This window comes from Talpa europaea (assembly GCF_964194135.1).
Source record: "Talpa europaea genome assembly, chromosome: X".
Taxonomy (NCBI): domain Eukaryota; kingdom Metazoa; phylum Chordata; class Mammalia; order Eulipotyphla; family Talpidae; genus Talpa; species Talpa europaea.
The window spans coordinates 67,175,017-67,196,546 of NC_140081.1; the positions used below are offsets into that span (position 1 = coordinate 67,175,017).

The window sequence follows — 21,530 nt, forward strand, 5'->3', positions numbered from 1 at the left end:
GCTTAATACTTTGACCTGCAAAAAGAGAATTGCATTAATTCTTGGAGGTTGATACTAGAGGGAAGTTTTTGCTCTTTGAGACAAGGTGACTGCAACATCCTCTTCAAGTATTTCTATCTATGCATAGACGCCAGCAGGCCCCACAGACAGTCTATCTTTGACATGGCTTTGACATGGTCCCTAACCCCTCATGGTCTGCTCACAGGGTTTGCAGCCATGGATGTGACTTGAGGATTCTCTGGGGACAAGCAGAAATCCCCAAAGTAAAGTGAGTTAGAAAGAGCTTCCTTCCCTCTGAGTCCAAGACAAGCATATTCTGAGCTCGTTACTACCAAAGTGGATAAAAGTCTTTCATTGCAAACTTAATTGAGGCTGATTTGTTGTTGTAGTTTAAAATTGGACCTTCTGGAGCATAGATTTTGGCAAACAACCTTAGGCCTATTGTGAGAGTAAAGGAGGCAGTGAAGCTTTTCCAAATGTAAGCCTGTGAAAGACGCTAAATGTTGTGGCACCTCTCCTGCTGTCCTCTTGATGTGACCTGGCTCAGCTCATGTGAATGCACTGCCCCAATGCCATTTATAGTTTGTTCTTTCTCCTGCACATTCAGTTCATGCCATGGGTCCTGAGAGCTGGCTGAATAGCCCTGATCTTTTTTGGCCCAAGTTTCAAATTTTTTTAAATGTGGGATGTTTTGTTGTCCTTTTTATTGGGAGGAGAGTGTGCATGTGAAGGGTCCGATTCAAAGCAGCCTTGGTTCCTACCTGCCCATTTTTTTTTTTACTTCTATGGTTGTGTGTCAAGTAGCCAGACCTCATGTGAATAGGATTTCTGCTTGAATGGCCCCTGGATCAAATTGAATGCAAACCTATTTGAAATCCTAGTTCTACATCTCAAATTGGAAATCAAGGCATGCTGCCACCTGGTGGAATATGTCAACTGACTTCTGAAGTCAAATGCTCCTTACAGCTTCCCTGGACCAGACCATGGAAGCAATGGCAGCAGTGCACGTGGCCCCAAACTCTTCAAGCACTACGGCGGGTTATGTATGAAAGTTTGCAAGCTGCTGGTCTATATTAGACTCACTTTGCTCTCCTCCAAGCATGTTACTACAAGATGCTCTAATACCTACTTGTTGGATTGAATGGAATAATGACACAGAGGAGAAAGCAAAACGGCTGTAAAGGGGTAAGGAGAGAATGTCCAAAAACAGTTTCATGTCCTCCACTTATTTTGCCCACAATTGTAAAGACAAGGGGGCCTTGTTCTCCTTCTTTTGGAAATAGGAAGAGCCTCTGGATTCTTGGTTTCTTTGAGAGAGGGTCTGAGAGCTTGTGCTACAATGTGAACAAAAGTAGGTGCGCGAAAGTCTTAAAAAAGAAAAACATTAAAAAGAAATTTTGTGTGGGTTAACGCCAATAAGACATACATGACTTGGCAAGATATTGGGCTGCAGGCTCGGCTTGTGTCCCAGCACAAGGAGACACCAAACAGAGCCCTGCTAAACAAGCTGTTCTGGAGAGATGTCCTGGGACCTGGCCCGGGCACAGCAAGTCCTTGTCATGAGCTCTCCCACACCTACTCTCCCACAGCCCTTCTTGTCTATGACCGGGAAAGCTTCATTTGAGCACTAGCTTAGCTATCTACAGGCCTGTTCTCCAAGGCCCTGGCCTCCTGGCACTTTTCATTCAAGGATATTAGTGACTTTGCAAATAATTCAACTTCAGTCATGTGGCCACGCAAAAGGAGGGATGAGGTGGTCTCTGCACAGAGTGAGGAGGGCGGTGCAAGGAAAAGGCAAGATGCAAACACTAGGCTGGAACCAGGGCACTGCTGAGCCCCACTGCAGAGGGAAGGACTCCTGGGCCATGGTTCCTCCTCAGAGGCACGCTCACCAGGGAGGAGGGCCTCCACACAGTCACCCTCTGCTTGAGCTTCCCCCCAACCCAAAGCAGGCCCCCACAGCCCAGTGAAGGCCATGGAGATGGGCTGGCCCCACCTGCACAACAAGGAAGGGGACGGCAGGAGGGAGGCTGATGAAGCACACCAGGGGGAGGGGGCAGGGGTGGGGGAATGTGCCGGAATGAGTTCTGCTGGGCACTGCGAGGGTGACTGGAAGTTGGAAAGTCAAGTCCCCACCTTCTAAACTTTGAGCAATGTCACACTGCTATTGCCCCTCAGGGCTCTGGGACCCAGGCCTAGCTTAAGTCTGTCAAACTGGGAAGGTTCCTCCTCCAAAGGACTTACCTGAAGTACTTTGAAAGTCTGGTTCTGATTCGAAGGAGAAACAGTAGTTGTCTTAAATACACTGAATAGTTAACTCAGAATTTGCCACTTTATTCTATTTTACTGCCCTCCCCATCTCTTCCATTTTGCCTTACCCTGTGTTTGCTTGTCCTTGGAATACAGTGCACACAGCTATATGATTTTCCCAGACAATCAGACTGCGGTTGAGCCTCCCTGGTGGCACAGGGGTTAAAGTCTCAGCGCTATTAAGCTATCACTGGCCACTATGGCATGAGTTTGATCCCTGGCCAGGGGCGCAGCAGACCTCTCCTGTCTCGCCCACTGCTCCCCTCAGCAGTGTATTTCAGTCAATCTGCCTGTTCTATTCCCCACTCTGTCTCTGGTAATCCTCTCACCCCCAACACCTCTGGCCTACACCCCAGATGTTATATGCATAAAAAATAAAAACTAAATCTTAAACAAACAAACAAAAACAATCTGACTGGGGGTATCTGGCCTGCAAGTGTGAGTGTGCTGCTGGGGACACTTGAGTGAAATATGTGATGCTGGAGCCGAGTCAGAATATCAGGGATACTTAGAATCACTGCACCGGACTAAAGGAAAGGGACAGGGTGAAGTTCAGGAGGGAAAATCCTCTGAGGGAGAAAGGGGAAAGAAATGGGAGGGAGAGAGCCTCCCCGGTGGTGCAGAGGTTGAGCGCTGGGCTGCGAAGCTGCCCGCAGCCTCTGCAGGTTCGATCCCTGGCCGAGGGTCCCACATGGCGCGCAGACCTCTCCTGCCGCCCTCGGCTCCCCTCAGCAGTGTACTTCGTCATTCTGCCTGCTCTGCTCTCCCCTCTGGCTCTGGTGAATTCTCTCACCCTCCTGTGCTTCTGACTGTACCCAGTGCTTGTATAAATAAATAAATCTTTAAAAAATTAAAAAAAAAAAAGAAATGGGAGGGAGAGATCTTGAGCCAGTGAACCTAGAGGAGACTGCAAAATCCACCACCCAGGGGACAAGAACAAGCTGGACTCTAAGGGGCAGAATGGGATGGCGGGGTGACGTTCTGAACTGGCTGGAATTCAAGAAAGTTGAATTTCTGTTTCAGTTCTGCTAATAACTTGCTGCATGACTCTGCATATGTCTCTCACCCATTCAGGGCATGGTTTCCTTATGAGTACAAGGGGGATAAGCCCAGTCCACCTTGCCCAGGGATGATGTAAAGCAACTAGAATCTGCATGAAATGTTTACCAAAAAGGTACAAATCTCATTCCCAAACCCACTTGCAAAGTACTTTATATCTCTGCTGTGCAATAGAACTATACTATGAGTTACTATGTTATTTTAAATTTTCTGGTAGCCCCATTTAAAAAGTCAAATCAATAGCAGATACTAATTTAACAACATTCTTTTAAATCAAATATATCATAAATATTGTCAACATTGAAGTAAAAGTCATTAATGAGATATTTTAGATTATATTTATTATACAAAGTTTTTGAAATCTGGTGTATATTTTATACTTACAGCATGTCTCATCTCAGACTAACTATATATATATATATATATTTTTTTAAGATTTATTTATTTATTTATACAAGCACTGGGTACAGTCAGAAGCACGGGAGAGCGAGGGAATTCACCAGAGCCAGAGTGGAAAGCAGAACAGGCAGAATGACGAAGTACACTGCTGAGGGGAGCAGCGGGCGGCAGGAGAGGTCTGCGTGCCATGTGGGACCCTCACCTGGTGGCTGGGGATCGAATCGGTGCTGCAGAGGCTGCGGGCAGCTTCGCAACCCAGCGTTCAACTACTGCGCCACTGGGGAGGCCCACTATATACATTTTTTTTAAAGATTTATTTTATTTATTCATGCATACAGGAGCTGGAGTGTAAGCCAGTGGAGGATGGTAGAGGATTCACCAGAGACAGAGTGGGGAATAGAACAGGTCGATTGACTGAAATACACTACTGAGGGGAGCAGTGGGCGAGACAGAAGAAGTCTGCTGTGCCATGTGGGTGGTTCCCTGGCCGGGGATCGAATTCATGCTGCAGTGGCTGCCAATAGCTTCATAGTGCTGAGACTCAACCCTTTGTGCCATTAGGGAGGCCCTCAGACTAACTATATTTTAAGGTCTTGTTAACCACACACACATAGCTAATGGCATTCATACTGATAGCACAGCTTTATACTTTGTGAAGAAACTTCAGGAATAGTGTGAGTTGGGTGTCAACTCAGTAGTAAACCATTGCCATATTACAGATATTCAGAGAGGTTCATTGACATGCAAAAACCCAGAGCTGGAGTGGGGTCTGAAGTCCAATTGTCCTTCTCCAACATCAGAGTTCTCTTCCTTTCTGATTCATTAGATAGTGAGGTGATTAAAATTAAGGGCATTGAGTAGATGATTTTCTATGTCCCTTTGTTTCTACAGAGTAATAGGAATCATCATGGAAGCAACCTGTGCTTCAGGCTCTACTGACTCAGTTTTCTTACAACCCAGAGAGACCCAAAGTGTTTCAAAGAACTGTAGGGAAGCACTAGAGTGATCCATCCCTACTTTGCTAGCAAGCAGAGGCAAGTCAAGTCAGCTTTGATTCATTCATTTCCTTTCTGAGTCCTACACAACCAATTCATGAAAATCTTGTCAGCTTTTCCTTCAAAATACATCTCATGATTTAAGGGACATAACCAAATGCAATGTTGGGTCCTTTTGGATTCTGATCCAAACAAGGCAGTTGTAAATCTGAATTCTGAATTAACTGATATTGAGTAATTATTGATAATTACTGATAATGATATTGTCACTATGTTTTTTAAAAAGTGTCTCTTAGAACTACTGAGGCGTTTATGATGAAATATGTTATTTGCTTCAGATTGGCCATAAGTAGTTAATAACTTAAACTGGGTGATGGGTATACAGGGGACTCATTATGCCATTCTGCCCACTTTTGCATGTGCTTAAAATGTTCCATAATAAAAAAAATTGATTTTTTACATTTTGAATCTATTCATGTCTTTCCATTTCCATTGCTATTGCCTGGTCAAAGTTACCACCATCTCTCATCTGGACTGTTGCAGTAGATGCTTTGTAGTTCAGTAGACCCCCATCTTCTCCCAATCCCACCGTCAGAGAGATCTTAAATACAAGGCAGAGCCTGCCACTGGCTTACCATCAAAGTAAATTCCAGGTTTGACCCATTAAGATCTCTGTGCTCTTGCTCCTGACTCTGCCTGATTCATGGCCTTGTTCAATCTGTTCCACCCCTCACCTTCTTGCTGTTCTTCAAAAGGGCTGAGATTGTGCCAACCTCAGAGTCTCAGCACTTGAAGTTCCTTTGGCCAGGAACATTCTTCCCAGTGTTCATGTGAAATGCTCTCTCATAATTTGTACTTCCTCAGAGAGGCTCTTCTTGACCATTCTGTCCAAAGCAGCTGACCCATACCCCATCCACGCTCTATTACTTTACCCTTTTCTGTCTTCTATGAAACCTTTACCATTATATGTACTTCTTGATTCATTTGTTTGTTTATAGTCTGTCTCCTCCCTTACCCCTCCCCACCAACTAGAAAGCATTCTTCTCAAGAACAAAGACATTTACTTATTTAGTGTTGTATTCTCAGAGTCCAACAGAATGCCTGACACATAGGAGCCCTGAAAAGGTATTTGTTGAGCTAAAGAATCTAAGATACAAGGGCAGATAGGGAAGCAAAGATAGGATTGCTTAGATTAGCTACCATTTACTGAACAATTAGTAAATGTGAGATGTACGATGCCCTTTTCACACATATTATCTCATTTAATTCTCATAACCATCACATTATTATCTCTTTTTTGGAGGTCTGGAAAGAAGCTCAGAAAATTTAAGAAAATTGTACAAGGTCACATAGCTAGAAGCTGGGGAAAGCAGAAGTCACATCCAGGTATGTTTTAACTCTAGAGCTTTAGATAATAACCTCTAATATCTATAGTCTCAAGAAAAGCCATGCTAATGTGTCAATGAATTTGAGAGATAAGAACATTTTCTTAAATGCCTTCTAATAATGAAGATGTGGATTTCTGGACAATAACCATAGGAGGAGGTCTTCCAGTTAGGCTTCTACTACTATAGCTTTTGTCTAAACAGATCCTTGAATACATGTTGACCTAACAGGAAACTTACTGGGAGACCTGGAGGGCCACTTGTTCCTGGGAAACCCGGAGGTCCTGGTTCACCCTGGAAAATCAACGAAAGCTTAGTGAGTGGCAGCAGAGTGAACATAAAGGCAATGGCTTCCTTGAGCTATTTGGCCTGGGCAGTGGGGAACGAATTGGGTATCAGGACTGGATGACCAGAGGGTGGTGCAGATTTCCCAGGTTACTCAACTTGTAACTGAAACACGATGTCTCAGTTTAGAGAGCCCATAGAGAGCCCTATGGGCATAGGAAGAACCTAGGCCCATAGCAGAGAAAGAAAGCTGTCTAAAACAACCTCAAGTTCTCAGGCTCATTAGAAGACAGAAAGGTTGATCACCTGTTTTCTTTCTAGTGGAAGGCCCTGTTCATTATAGTACCCTGAAGCAAATTACAGGCTTCAAAGAAATCAATGGTTTGGGGAAAAGAATAAAAGTTACAATATGGATAGGGACACATAACACTCTAATCTGTCTTTCCCTAATTGTTACTTTACCTATGTGTGCCATAGAAGGGCTCCCTAATGTTTGGGAATGAGCGTGGAAACAAGCAAGCTTTCATTTGCTCCCCTATTTTCGCCAAATCAATGTTTACTTCCTGGAGAGGGGCCTGAACCTGTTGTTTCCACAAAGACAAAATTTAAGAAATGAACTAAAAACTTTCCCCGGCCTACACTTGATCACAGGCACAACATCATAAAACTTAAGGGAACCCCAAGAAGGAGGAGAATACAAGTGAATGAATGATATCTGCATACCTTAATAGCACACAGTCACTCAAATACAACCACATGTACACTCACTCCCAACAAAACACAGCTCACAAAATATCTTGGTTAAAAGGCTAACCTATTTACAGATGCCACTTGGTGACAGCAGATCCTATGGGCAGGATCAAGTTTTGTGGGCAAACAACTTTTTAAAAAAGATAACTCAGAAGTTATCATTTATGCTGTGTTTGATCACAGTGCTTTGGGGATGGAAGTCTTGAGAGGATTGGGGCATTTTGAGGGGAAAACTCCAACTATTTAATGTTTCTTTGAAGTTATTCATCATCTTGATAATTGAATCTGCAAAACCGAAACGGAAAATAGCACTTAAACCCATATCCAACCAAAGAAGAGACTTTTTTAGAAAGCTTTTCACAAGGAACAAAACAAAGGCTTTTTTTCCTCACTTTCAAAACAAAAATCTGCTATCCAGAACCCTCTATTTTTCCACTATAATCTGGTTTTTTAGAATTGAATGCTGGTATCATTATGAAAGGCTTATTAACTTGTCTTATTCTTAATGTTCACTACCTTGGATCCTTTCTTCCCTTTGGGAAACCCCATAAATTCTAGTTCTCCAGTAGATGGTGGAGGTCCTGCGGGGCCAGGGAGGCCAACATCCCCCTATAAAATGAAAGGGAATGTCAAGTAAAGCAAAAAACACACAGACCATTCATTCAGGAGGGTAGATTTGTCCTCTGCGCGTCGTTCACAAATAAACTGTGCATTACTTTGGCTTCTTCATCCTCATCCTTGTGTCATTGAGGGGGAAAAAAATCTACTAGTGTCAAGGGGTGAGAAGAAATCTAAGCCTGACCAAATGCATTTTTGCATTACACAAATGTATTTTGTACCCACACTACACAGAGAAAAACGCAAGAGGGATAAAAGGAAGCCACAGGTTGGTGGTTGCCATGATCGTGCATAAAAGGGAGTTTAGAGGAGTCAAAAAGCGGTTTGAGCAAAGTGAGTGGCTGCCTCTTGACAATGGAAATCACACTCTAAGTGGACCAGTCCTTGTCAAGAGCACAAGCAGAGGCAAGTGAAGTCTGTTTTGGAATACTGGAGGCTGGATTTGCCCCTTCAGAAGGCAGTGCTACCCACAAGAGACCACTGTGTAGGGCAGAGAGGCAAGCCCAGTTTCCCTCGAGGCTCCAAAATCTCTAGACAGTTTGTACAATGGAAACTAGGAGAATGAGAGAATAAATGAAATTAAAGGATTAAAGGAAATAGAGGTTAATGAAGAGAGATGGAAGAGATACACACACACACATGCAGAAAGAGGAGGAAGAGGAGGAAGAGGAATAACAAAGAAGAGAAGGAACAGGAGAAGAGAAAAAAGAGAAAGGGGAAAGATAGAAGGAAAAGGTGAAACAAAGAAAGGATAAAGATGACACAATATACAAAACAGCCAGGTGGAAGGAAGAGGGAATATATTTAAAGAGAACATGTTTGTAGGCATATTTACTTTACAGGTAAGAAGCAGGAAGACTACAATATTTTGAGGGAAAAGGCCACAATAGCCTATGTTTGGCACGTGCATGTGCAGTTCTTAACAGACCTACCGGAGGATTGATGTGGGGTGAGACATGCTCATTTCCAAGGTCAAGATCCAAATCTCCTTACACAATCAGGCACATGTGTGTAGTCAGAGACAATTTTTTTGGACTATATGGAATGCAGATTGTATTTTACAAAATCTACTTACCTTGACTCCTTTCTCTCCTTGGAAACCTAACCCCATATTCCCCTGGGGTGCCGGAGTGTAGGAAAGAAAAACAAAATCAATTATTAAATTTGTTTCAGGAACCTAAATTGGAAAGCAATCCTTTTTGTTTGTTTATCAGAAAGTGTGTTTAACGAAATCTGAATATTTCCAGGAAAACCACAATACTTTAATGGCAGGAGGTCAAATACCCCAGGGAAAAGGATACTTACATCAGGCCCAGGGAAACCAGTAGGCCCTGGAGGACCCTACATTAAAATGAAAGCAAAGAGTTAGCACTTACTAGATTTAGTCAAAAAGAACAAGAACCTGGACATGCTGAAAGTCACTGGGGATAAAGTCCCCCACCCGGCTTTGGTGGAGCAGATTCTAGTTCTTTCACCATGGTTCCTTTTCCTCTGCTTTGAAATACCCCAAGTTGACCCAATCAGCACATTCATGCTAAGGTGGTGAAGACATCAGGTATCATTCTTCCCAATTTTCCAGGGATTTTTAAATGATGACCTTTGGTGAAGCTAAACCAAAGTAAACAGTGGTGGGACTTCATGCACTGGAGAAAGAACAATCTGGAAACAGAATCACATGGATGACTGGTTATGTTCTTCCTATACCCGTGATGGCAAGTGGATTTGATATCAGAAAAGTAGGTTAGTAGAGTTGTTCTACCCAGAGGTAGGTAGGTAGAGCAGTGTTAAGACGATTTTGAAGCTTTTTCTGTGCTCAGGGTGGTGGTGGTATGATTACTTGGCAACATGTCATGGTTGGGGTGTGGAAGGTGGTAATAGATGTGCCAGGTTAGCTGCCTGGTTATCTAAACTAGACAGAAGTCTTTGGAGTCACAGAAAGACTGTGGTCAGAATGATTGCTAAATAGACAGCAGTTACCTCCCCACAAAAGCCTATTTCACTTTAATCCTTCAAAAATGGAAGCTGTCTCTCTCTACTAAGAGGGTTTACACTTACATAGGCAAACATGTAATTCATGGTTTCTTGAGGAAATCCATGAAATTACTGTGATCACATGATAAATTTAAGTTGGGCTTACTTGCCATCCTGGTGGTCCTATAGGTCCCGCAGCTCCTGGCGATCCAGGCCTCCCTTGTGGGCCCTAGAGAGGCAAGTTTTTAGCAAGATCAAAAGAGAATGTTGGTAGCAACTTAATTTCTAATAGTCAAACACTGGAAATGTTTCAGGTGTTCACTGGTCAAAGATAGACTGTGATACCTCTGTACAGTGGAAAGAGACTCAACAACAAAAAGTGACAAACTATTGACAAAGGAAACTATGTGGATGGATGGCAGAAGCATTGTGCCACGTGAAAGAAGCCAGACTCAAAATACTACATATTGTATTATTATTTTTATATGAAGTTCTAGAACTGGAAAAACTATGATGAGAAAAATCAGAATGTTGGCTATCGTTGGAGTGGGATAAGGGCAGGGATTGACTGGGAAGGGGCAGGGAGCTGAGGTGATGAGAATGTTATACAAATTTAGTTAGCACAGCATATAAACCGAAGCTGTTTAGCTCTTGGGGAACTGTATGCTTTTTGGTCCTCCCTCATCCCTGTTTATGCATCTGCTACTATATATCCTGTATACAGCCTACCATTTCTCATACTACTCAGTTTCAAAAGCCCATACTTCTCAGAGGCTAACATCCTATTCTAGAAATAAAATCTCTCAGGATATATCCTTAAGTAGACAATATCTTTTCCTGGAAGCTGTTGTGGAACTGTTAAGCCACATCCCTACTAGTTTTTCACAGTCTTGGGGTGGGGTGGGGTGGGTCTTGGTGGTGCAGAGACCATGTCTGCACAGCTTTGGGGAACAGCCCTAGCACTCTGCTGAGAGTACTCACTCAATATACTGATGAAGGGAAGGATTCCCCACCCCCCATACACGGAAGAAGAAAGAAGGAGCTTTCTTAAGTTACTTCAAAGGAAAGTGATGATGTGCGGAAACTCAAGGTAAAGGAAAGCTCTCATTCAGGTCAAGTCATTGTCTTTCAAGGACTCACTATTGTCAAGAGTGTCTAAAAGAAATTTCTGCACAGAATATCACTTAAAGAACACCTTATTACTTTTGTTTTACCCACAACACTCTGAAAACACAGAAAACCTTAAGGAAATGCTTGCTGAATGAAAGGCAAAATTGTTTTCTAAGACATCATATCCTTGGCCTGAAGGTCTGAAGGCTTATGTGCTGTGTATCTTGAGGTGGTCAGTCAGTGCTCTCACATAATTTCTTGCCTGGAAAATGTCAACGGTGTGACTCATTCTACCTCAACTGTCTGGGTTTTCCTTGAGAAGTTCTATAAAGACTTTTGAAGATCATACAGAAGAATAAAAAGGCACCCTTGGTAACCACTGGCAAATCACAAAGCAACTTACAGTGATTCCATCCAGTCCTGGCAGTCCAGGATCTCCCTGAGAAATGAACAAATAATATTAATAAATTAAACCTGTGGTACTTCATAGATAACTGACCTAAACCATTCATGGGCATAAAAACGTAACACTGAAGCTTGGGGCTCCTCCGTCAAGCTCTTGTGTCTTAAATAATGCATGACTTGGAGATATTCACTCATTTACTTGTTTTTTCTTAACAAAAATATGAACTCCAGAAGACAAATATAGCCTTCGTTGGCCGAGATCTCATATTTTACTTGGATTAAATAATTTTCACCTTTGCTAGGAACTTATCAATTAGAAACTGCTTCTGCAGGCTGATGATTTTCCTGCTCTTTTTGGAGGAAAGAAAAGCTACCTTCCCCTGTGCCTTCATCCCCAGAGAATCTGTGCCCATATGTATACAATGCAAATCAGACATTTCAAGGGAGAATCAACAGAGCATATAGTCTCTGATTACATTTTAATTACTTTGCAGCATCTTAAGCCACTGTGTGAATCTGTAATATAACCATCTTGTGGAAATTGCTGTGTTCCACTGGGTCCAGGCTCTCTTTGACTTTTGGCAAAACCATTTAATCAATATTTGCCACTATGACAATGGCCATATTTGGACACCTGCTAGTTGTACCCCACTTGGCTTTTGGTCAAAAAACAGCTTCTTGAAGCAGGGATAGAGGTCTGCGTGGATATTAGCTCTTCAATAAACTGGCCGCGTGACTCTAAACAAGTCACGAACTTTTAGTATAACTCAGTTTTTCTATCTGTAAAAAAGTAACGTGAATCTGACAATCATAAGGTCCTTTCCAAGTCTGACATTCTATCTTCTGTTATGGGATCTGTAGCCAAGAGCCCAAGACCTAAAAAGTTTCCAGTTCTCAGCCAGCAAACCTATCAATGCCTTCTAAAGTGATTTCTAATGTTTCTGGCTCATTAGTGGATGGAAGACAGGAAGTGTCCATCCTTGACTGAGTGAGCTGGGTGAATCTTTCCCTTAGTTGTTAGGCACAAAGACTCCCATTTGCAATCAATCAAGGCAGTCATGGGCTTCCTTCCCACTGTGCAAGGAAATAGGGTCAATTATATTGCACCAGAGTTTATTGAGGGCCCACAGGTTACCAGGAACCATATAACAGGAATACAGTCAATACAGAAGGTTGTTGCCAATTCTAGGAGGAAATGGAAATTTCCAGTCAATTGCAGAATTGATGGGCAAATTTTAGAGATGGCCAGGGGCCCGGTTAGGGTGATAGGCTGGTGTGCAGGGAGAGAGAAAGGCAGGATCCTGGCAAATGGCCGTGCCAAGATGGTCTGAGACATGGATTCAAACCAAGAAACATAGACAGCAAGGATTCTAGTGTAGACAAAGGTATCTGCCTTCAGAACTGTCTCAGCTTGCCAAAAAAAAAAATGATACCCATGCAAATTGTTTGTTTGCTGATCTGTCTCTTATTTTTGGTCTAGATCCTACAAAACAAATCTCTTTGACAGTATAGTTGCAAACATTTCTGTCATTGTTTTCACAACAAAAAGCTCCATATCTTTTTTAAATCCAGTTTGGTCTGCTCCTTAAATAGAGTCACAGATGCTAGTTCTGGAAATGTTTTTATTGGAGGTGGGGCCCTATCCCAGGCAACTCAGCTTACAGCCTACTCAGCTGTCTGCCTTAGAGACACTTACCTTCATTCCTTTGAGACTATTTTGGACAAAGACAGGTTCACCTTTAGAGCCTTTTTGACCAGGAAACCCCTAAGTGAAATAATAAGAAAAGCTTGTGAAGAAACACACACAGTTTTATTAATAGTATGATCTTATCAGATAGAGGATAGGATAATAAAACCTTATGTGGCTTATTCTATGTCAGTAGTGGCTATGCTAAGGGAAAAAGTACATGCTTTACACGGAGACTTTGTCTCAAAGCTGTAGTTCCTCCAACCCCCAACTCAGAAGTCTCGAGATATTAGAAAGTAGGAGACTTTGAATTTATTCAGACTATTCTAAATATTCACATATGATACATATGCCACTCACAAACCACTCACAAGGTAAACTCACCTGTTCCACTTCAAAAGTATAAGTTATGGATGGGCCTTTGTCTAGGGTAGAGGTTAATGAACTAATTTAGACTCTATTATCATATCAGTGTTCTGTCCCATCTTCCTTTTTCCCCCCTCTATCTTTTAAAAATTTAAAAACAAACCACAGGTCAAGTTTTATGTGGACCACTTTGATGACCCCTGATCTAAAAATATCTACAGATCCATCTACATCCTATGCTCCTGACATATCACTTCAGCTTCAGCGTGTGGCTAAGAAGCCAGTGTGTCTCCTTTTTAACACAGAAAACAGTTCAAAATACACCCAACCCACTTATCAACCAGGCTTTTTCACTCTCTTAGTGGCAAGTGATACCTAATCTCTGCTAGAACTCATCCTCCTGGGAAACATCAGGGAACGTCCTGATATCTAAGCGGAATCAGGATTAGTATTAGGGGTAAGACTAAGCTTTGGGACCTGAAGAATAGATAGAATGATAGATTGATTCCTTGAGCTTAAGGCATAATAAAAGAACAAAGTGGTCCCATAAGAACGAACTAGTTTCTTTCTTAACACTTCCTGTTTCCCCTTATATCTGTGGTCAATACTCTCATCAAAGAAGCTACAAAAAACATCAACTCAGAATCCAGCAGGTAAAATACAGAATCAGCTTAGTAAAATACATGCCCACGTTCCAATTTTGGCTGTTGGAATGTTCATTACTTCGAGATTCCTGTCTTCCTCTTGGGGGCAGCATTTCCTTACTCTGCTCCATTACCTTAGCAGGAGGGTGATTGCTCTCCACCCCTGTTGCCATGGCAGTATTGGCAGCCCTCTGTGACTCAATCTGCTGATTTTCAGTTGGTAATACATCTTTCTCCCTCCCTGCTGCATATTGCTTTGGCCCTTCGATGTCAAGGTCCTTTATGACAATCTGGGGGTGTGTGTGCTTATCTTTTAGTCTCACTCCCTTACACATATACCCACACCTACAGCTTGGTCACTGAGGACAATGGTGCTGCTCTTCTATTAAAATGCCAATTGATTCATGTAGCTATGGTCTTTGTCTAAAGATAGTATGATTTCTAGGCAAAGATATCACTTCAGTCTTCTCATTAGCTTAAATTATTTCAAGTGGGGTTGAGAATGTGCTTCAAATGTGTTATTTTTCTCTTTCCAGCCACTTGTAAAAGCAGTCTTGCAAAGGCATAATATCCATTATCTATTAGACATCCTTTAGATGCAAATATTTGAGCCCATTCTGGATGAAAGAAATTAAAGCGGTAATACCAGGATCCAATAAATGTCTTTTTTTTTTTAAAGATTTATTTATTTATTTAGACAAGCACTGGGTTTGTCAGAAGCTCAGGAGGGTGAGAGAATTCACCAGAGCCAGAGGGGAGAGCAGAGCAGGCAGACTGACAAAGTACACTGCTGAGGGGAGCAGCGGGCGGCAGGAGAGGTCTGCGCGCCATCCGGGACCCTCGCCTGGTGGCTGGGGATTGAACCGGTTCCACAGAGGCTGCGGGCAGCTTCGCAGCCCAGCGCTCAACCTCTGCGCCACCAGGGAGGCCCCCCAATAAATGCCTTATCAATTCCAGAACCAAGGATTATGATGGGCATGGGGACGGAAAGGGGCAAACCATGTCACTAAGACAGTAGGGCTTTTCAGCTAGTTCTCACTACTGACCCTTTCGGACAGATGATTCCTGGATGTTTTGGGGATGGGTTGGTGTCTCTCCTATGCCAGTAGCATATTCCTAGTTGTGAGGACCCACAATGTCAATGATAACCGCCAAATATCCCCTTCGGGGACACCACCCCTGAGTAAGAAACACTGGCATGGACCAAGCTTGCCAAGCCCCCTTGAGTCATTGTTAGTACTGTCATGATTCCATAAAAGCCCTTTAAGTACTGAACTTTCCAATGTCTTCTGTGTATTTGCTCATTCATCTACCACTCACTAACTCTAAAGTCATCATTTAAAAAATTAACCCTAGGCCTCCCTGGTGGCACAGGCGGTTGAGCGCCGCACTGTGAAGCGGTCCGCAGCTTCTGCAGCGCATGCTTGATCCTGGCCAGCTGGCAAGAATCCCACATGGCAAAGCAGACCTCTCCTGCCTGGCCCGCTGCTCCCCTCAGCAGTGTATTTCTTCAGTCTGCCTGTTCTGTTCCCCGCTCTGTCTCCAGTGAATCCTCCCACCCTCCCACGCATCCGGCCTGTACCCCGGTTCTTGTATAAAAATAAATAAACCTTAAAATAAACAAACAAACAAACAAACAAATAAATAAATAAAAAAAATAAAAAATTAACCCTAAGTAGTGTAGCATATGTACATCCAACTACAACTGGTAATTTTCTTTAGACTTTTAGTGTTGTGGCACTGCCAGCAGGGCTTCCTGCCTTGAACAAGGGGCTGTCGTGGCTGCCCCCAGATGCTTAATGGGATGACTAACGAAGCAGAAAATGGGTACACTCAGGAGCAATCAAAGCAGCATTTGAAATAATATACAAAGATCTGGCCTCGTACAGGTGGTCCGAGAAGTCCACGGTAACCATCAGAGCCCGGAAATCCAGTGGCTCCTTTCGTTCCATTACAGCCGTCCAGGCCAGGGGGCCCTCTGGGCCCTGGATGTCCAGGGTGACCCTGTTCAAAGAGAAAAGAAAGGGTCATGTAAGCCATAGGACTCTCTGATACACTGACAAGCTCTACAGTGGGAGAAGCCAAATATGCTGTCAAACTCTTGCTCCTTGTTCACTCTCTTAGCTCTTATGTTCTCATATCTGTCCTTTATGCTCAGACTTATGTGGGTGGTGACAGATCAGTGTTACCTCTCCTCAAAGAATCAAGGCTTTAATAGGATCCAAGCTGAAACCAAAGGGATCAAGTATGAATAGATGAGGTGCTTAGGTTGCTGCAACTCGGTCTTCCCTGGCTACAGGGAGGTGCTAAGCTGGGGCTCAGCTGTTTGGCAGTTGAAATTCCACCAGCAGAGAATCATGCTGGGTCTTGGGATTCCCCAGACCAGACAGGGAGCTGGAAAGCCTGGCATGGCTGGTTGGATCAGAAGCTCTGCATGGGAAATGACGCTGGCCTTTGGTCAACAGGGCTAGGGCAGCTTCCATAGCACCACCTCTCCTAAAAGCTGCTCGGTCAAAAATAAGCAAGTTCTGAGAGAAGCACACCTTCAATCTGATTTTGTCATGATCCCCTGTCAGACTATTGCTTTAGTTAAAGAACTGTCTTTTCTCCTCTTCTCCATACTTACTACAGAGGCAACTTGTTTTGCTGGGGAATAAGTAATCATTCATAAACAGTTGTTCCAAATTCATTATTTTTTTTTAGAATTGGGCTTCCTTGGTGCAGATAGTCTACATTTTTGTAGGAAATACATCTTTTTTTTTTAATTTATGAAAAGCGTGTTGTGAATGCCACTGGGTTCCCACGTTGAGCGGGCTGTTCTGTGTGTGCTGCTGCCACTGTTGCCTGACAATGCAGCTCTTTGTGACCTTGACCAGTAAGACCAACACCCTTGAAGTAGAGTCCAGTGACACCATCAAGAATGTCAAGGCCAAATCCTACCAAAAGCAATATACAGATTCAATGCTATTCCAATCAAAATTTCAATGTCATTCTTCAAAGAAATAGAACAATTATTGATGAAATTCATATGGAATCACCAAAAACCCCGAATAGCCAAAGCTCTACTGAAAAAAAAGAAGGAAATGGAGGCATCACACTCCCAGACTTCAAACTATACTACAAAGCCATAATCATCAAAACCGCATGGTATTGGAACAAGAACAGACATACAGACCAATGGAATTGAATAGAAAATCCAGAAATAAACCCACAGATTTATGGTCAACTAATCTTTGACAAAGGAGCAAAGACTATGCATTGGAGCAAAGAAAGTTTGTTCAATAAATGGTGCTGGGAAAACTGGGTTGCTACATGCAAAAGAATGAAGCTTGACCACTACCTCACACCATACACAAAAATCAACTCAAAATGGATTAAAGAACTAGACATAAGACCTGAAACCATAAAATACATAGAAGGAAATATAGGCGAAACACCACGGGATTTGCACATCAAAGACATCTTTACAGACACATCACCCAAAGCAGTGATAGTGAAGGCAAAGATAAACAGCTGGGACTACATCAAATTAAAGAGCTTCTGCACAGCAAAAGAGACAATAACAAAAACAAAGAGAAACCCCACTGACTGGGAGAACATTTTTGCACCCAACACTAATGATAAAGGACTGATCACAAAAATCTACAAAGAGCTGATGAGACTCAGCAACAACAAAGAAAATAATCCAGTCAAAAAATGGGCAGAAGAGCTAAAAAGAAACTTCTCTGAAGAGGAAATGCAAATGGACAACAGACATATGAAAAAATGTTCAACATCACTTGTAATCAGGGAAATGCAAATCAAAACTACCATGAGATACCATCTCACACCAGTGAGAATGGCACATATTAAAAAAACTAGCAACAACAAATGTTGGCGAGGGTGTGGAGAAAATGGAACTCTTCTGCACTGCTGGTGGGAGTGCAAACTGGTCCAACCACTATGGAGAGCTGTGTGGAGATTTCTGGACCTACTAAACATAGAGCTTCCATATGATCCAGCAATTCCACTCCTAGGTATTTACCCAAAGGACACAGAAACATCAATTCCAAAGAACACCTGCACTATGTTTATAGCAGCACTGTTTACAATAGCTAAGCTTTGGAAACAACCCAAATGCCCAAAAATAGATGACTGGATCAAGAAGATGTGGTACATATATACCATGGAATATTACTCAGCATTCAAAAAAGATAAACACATGCAATTTGCAGCAACATGGATGGCGCTGGAAGAGATCATGCTCAGCGAAATAAGCCAAAAAGAAAAAGAAAAATACCGGATGGTCTCACTCATAGCAGGAATCTAGAAAACTTAAATAAGGGACCAGGAAAATGAATATAAGAAAGTGAAAATCAAAATCAACAAAAAACTATGAACCAGAGACACTTTTTGGGGGGTGGGGGGCGGGAGGGGAGGGATTGGTGTCAGAATGGGGCGTTTGCAATTGTATGGGGGAATATAAAAATAAAATTTATTATTTAAAATAAATGAATTAATTAATTAATTAAAAAAAAAAAAAGAATGTCAAGGCCAAGATCCAAGACAAGGAGGGCATCCCCCTGACCAGCAGAGGTTGATCTTTGCTGGGAAACAGCTGGAAGACAGGCACACCCTGTCTTAGCACAACGTCCAGAAGGAGTCCACTCTCCATTTTGTCATGCACTTGAGAGGAGGTTTCTTAAATACTCCCCTTTTAAGCTTTCAACAAATTTCATTGCCTTTTTTTTTTCAATAAATTTATAGCAATTTCCCCACCCTCGCAAAAAAAGTGTGTGGTATGTTGGGTTGGGTATGGAGCAAAAAGATTTCTTGAAAGACAAAAAATCTAATCAGGTGATGCACTTTTTAAAAGACATATACAATTATATATATGTACATATGTATACAAATACATACATATTTGTGTATGTATTTAATGATTTACAAGAACATGACATGTGCTCAGAAATCAACTTTTCACATTTCAGAGGAAACAATCTCTTGTCAAATTCACACTGAGAAGGTGCTCCACTGAATTGTTTCATTTTCATTATTATCATAGTCATTGGCGATAGACTGTTAATACAAAAATAAGAGTCTAAATTGCTGGAGTATGGAATACTGAGTCCAGAGGAGTGGTCAATAAAATTATCTTTACAATAAATGTGCTGCAATCTGTGCATCTCCAGAGTCGGTTGGTGATTTTTAGAAACAGAGAAAACTTACTAGAGTTGTCAACTTTTTAACTATCAAGTGAGATGGCTATTCATGAGTGCCCTGAAAATCCACATTCTAGCTTCCCGGGATATGAGTCTCGGGAGGTTGACTTGTGTGGATTACACCACCTTGGCTCCCTTTCCTTTGTCTCACAGTTCTATATGGCCACTGAGAGACACAGGCATGAGATCAGAAGGCAGGAGGAGAAGGAGCACAGGTTAGTGATTCCCCAATGCCCACACTCCATGGCTCTATTTCTGCTAATGGCCAACATTTCTCTACCGTCGTGGCCCCAGTCAGGGAACTGCTATACCATGCCTCCTCATTTCACTGGGTTTCCCCTTTGGGCTTAGGTATGGTAACAGTTTTACATTAGTTGCTTCAACATCCATTGTTGCTTCCCTTAATCCTGCCCACATCCTTTAAATATACCATTAACTCCATTCAGTTAACCCCTTTGGGTACAGTATCTGTTTTTTCCTCCAATCCTGATCACCACTTTATAATGTCCCTCATCTTCATAATCCATTCATTTATTTTGGGGCATTCAGGTTGTTTCTATATCCTGGCTATTATAAAGAGCGCTGCAAAGAACCTGGAGGTATGGTAGTGGACTCTGGGTGATTTGGTGGCAGGTACCATACAGTGGTGATATCTGATGGAGAGAACCCTAATGTTACCACAATTGAAGAATACAAAAGATAAAGGCTGGCTCAGTCCCAGGGATTTTTCTTATTCCTGGGACTTTCTGTTTGACACCAAAACCCTTGCCAGGATTCTTACTTCTTGGCATTCCCATTTTTCACTTGGGCCTTGATCCTTATATAGTTTTCTTGCCTGAACTCTTGATAGATCTGCTATCTGCAGGATTTCCAGGGGCACCTGTTGACTCTTTCTTCCCTTAACTAAATCTCTAGGATTAACCTTTGACCTCCTGCTTAGGCCTGTCAGCCCTTTGCTGTCCAACTGACACCATGGGATGGTGGATAAAGCATATTTTGAGTCAGTCAGACTTTTGTTCCAATCCCCGCTTTCCCACTACCCTGTTTGAGCCTCAATTTCTTCATCTGTAAAATAGAGAGGAATAATACCACCTCATAAGGTTGTTGTCGACATTAAAGCAAATAATATCAACCCCCTTGGGTTATGGTTATAATTATGGTTATAATTAAATGAGACTAAGTTTACTATGCAGGAGCTTAATAAATGGTAGGTCTTCAGCCAAGCAGACAGGAAGGATCAACCACGGGGTGAGATCTGTTTCCTCTCAATTCTGAGTGCCACAGCATTTCTGGCTCTAGCTCATGAGTTTACAGCTGCGTGTGCCAGTTCTCCATGAGAATGTAGCTCTTTGAGAGAGGAAGCCACGGTTCTATCTAAGCACAAGATACTGACCACACAGAGTAGGAGGATCTGCTGTATTTCAGAAAACCAATGCTCCTCAGACCATAGATTTCAAAGGAAAAGTTTCTTTTCATGAGTGGTGTGTTCATTTATAAGCCTCAAAGCAGGGAAATACTTGAGATTGACTCCATGGGAAAAGCTAACCATAAATTGCTGCAAAGGACAACTTGAACACGCCTGCTTACTTCAACTGAAAACATTTGATAAACATACATTTCTTCAGGGTGCCAACAGCCCCAGCTCACAGCTGGGACATCATTAAAAGCCTCAGCCCTATCACCTCCAGTCCACACTGTTGACTATCTTGGTGAATGCTAGTGTTGGTTCACTCTCACAAGTGATCACTGTGGCCCTTAGTGCACAGACCTGAGTGATCATGAAGTGACTACTTGCTCATTTTCCTGTTGAAACTGTCCATATGACAGCAAAAATGGAGTTTGGGGATGAAAACCTGCAGTATGTATGTTAGTGATCAGCTGGTATTAAGAGGGGAAATGAGGTCTGTGCAGTGATCCAGTTTAGTAAGTTGTGTTGGGGAAGCCATTGATTTCAGCCAAATCACTTATAAAGTGTTGCTGAAAGTTGAGCAAAATAATTAGTCAGATAGGGCCAAGGGTGTCTGTGTTTTCCTCTGACTGAGGGAGGCCTGCCAGTCTGAGAACTGTTGCTTTTATAGGAACTAGAGATTGGAGTCAGTACCCCAAATATAGTTAAAACTCCTACTATATGCTGAACTCACTCCTGGGGGATCTCAAGTTTCTGAGAGGAGCAGGAGACATACCTTGTGTTTTCAAGGAACAGGATAAGATGATCATACGAGACAGTCAAGAAATACCATGGAGTTACGGTATGTGGGGCAGACACTAAGAACTCCTGGCAGATTAGAGATGGAAGGAAGAGATAAGAGGTAAACAGAAGATGCTTAAGAAATACTTCCTGAATA

The 21,530-nt window shown here is 42.4% G+C and overlaps 1 protein-coding gene across 1 annotated transcript in view; it reads right to left on the minus strand.

Annotated features, from left to right (window-relative positions):
- Positions 1-21,530, minus strand: part of COL4A6 (collagen type IV alpha 6 chain) — a gene marked incomplete at both ends in the record, with an annotated part of 282,364 nt that overhangs the window by 39,914 nt on the left and 220,920 nt on the right. Inside the window, 8 exons of the mRNA XM_084258986.1 lie at positions 6,389-6,442; positions 7,700-7,792; positions 8,877-8,918; positions 9,107-9,142; positions 9,939-10,001; positions 11,286-11,321; positions 12,984-13,052; positions 15,872-15,988. Of these exons, the coding sequence (XP_084115112.1) occupies positions 6,389-6,442; positions 7,700-7,792; positions 8,877-8,918; positions 9,107-9,142; positions 9,939-10,001; positions 11,286-11,321; positions 12,984-13,052; positions 15,872-15,988 (510 nt within the window). The remainder of the gene's footprint in view (positions 1-6,388; positions 6,443-7,699; positions 7,793-8,876; positions 8,919-9,106; positions 9,143-9,938; positions 10,002-11,285; positions 11,322-12,983; positions 13,053-15,871; positions 15,989-21,530) is intronic.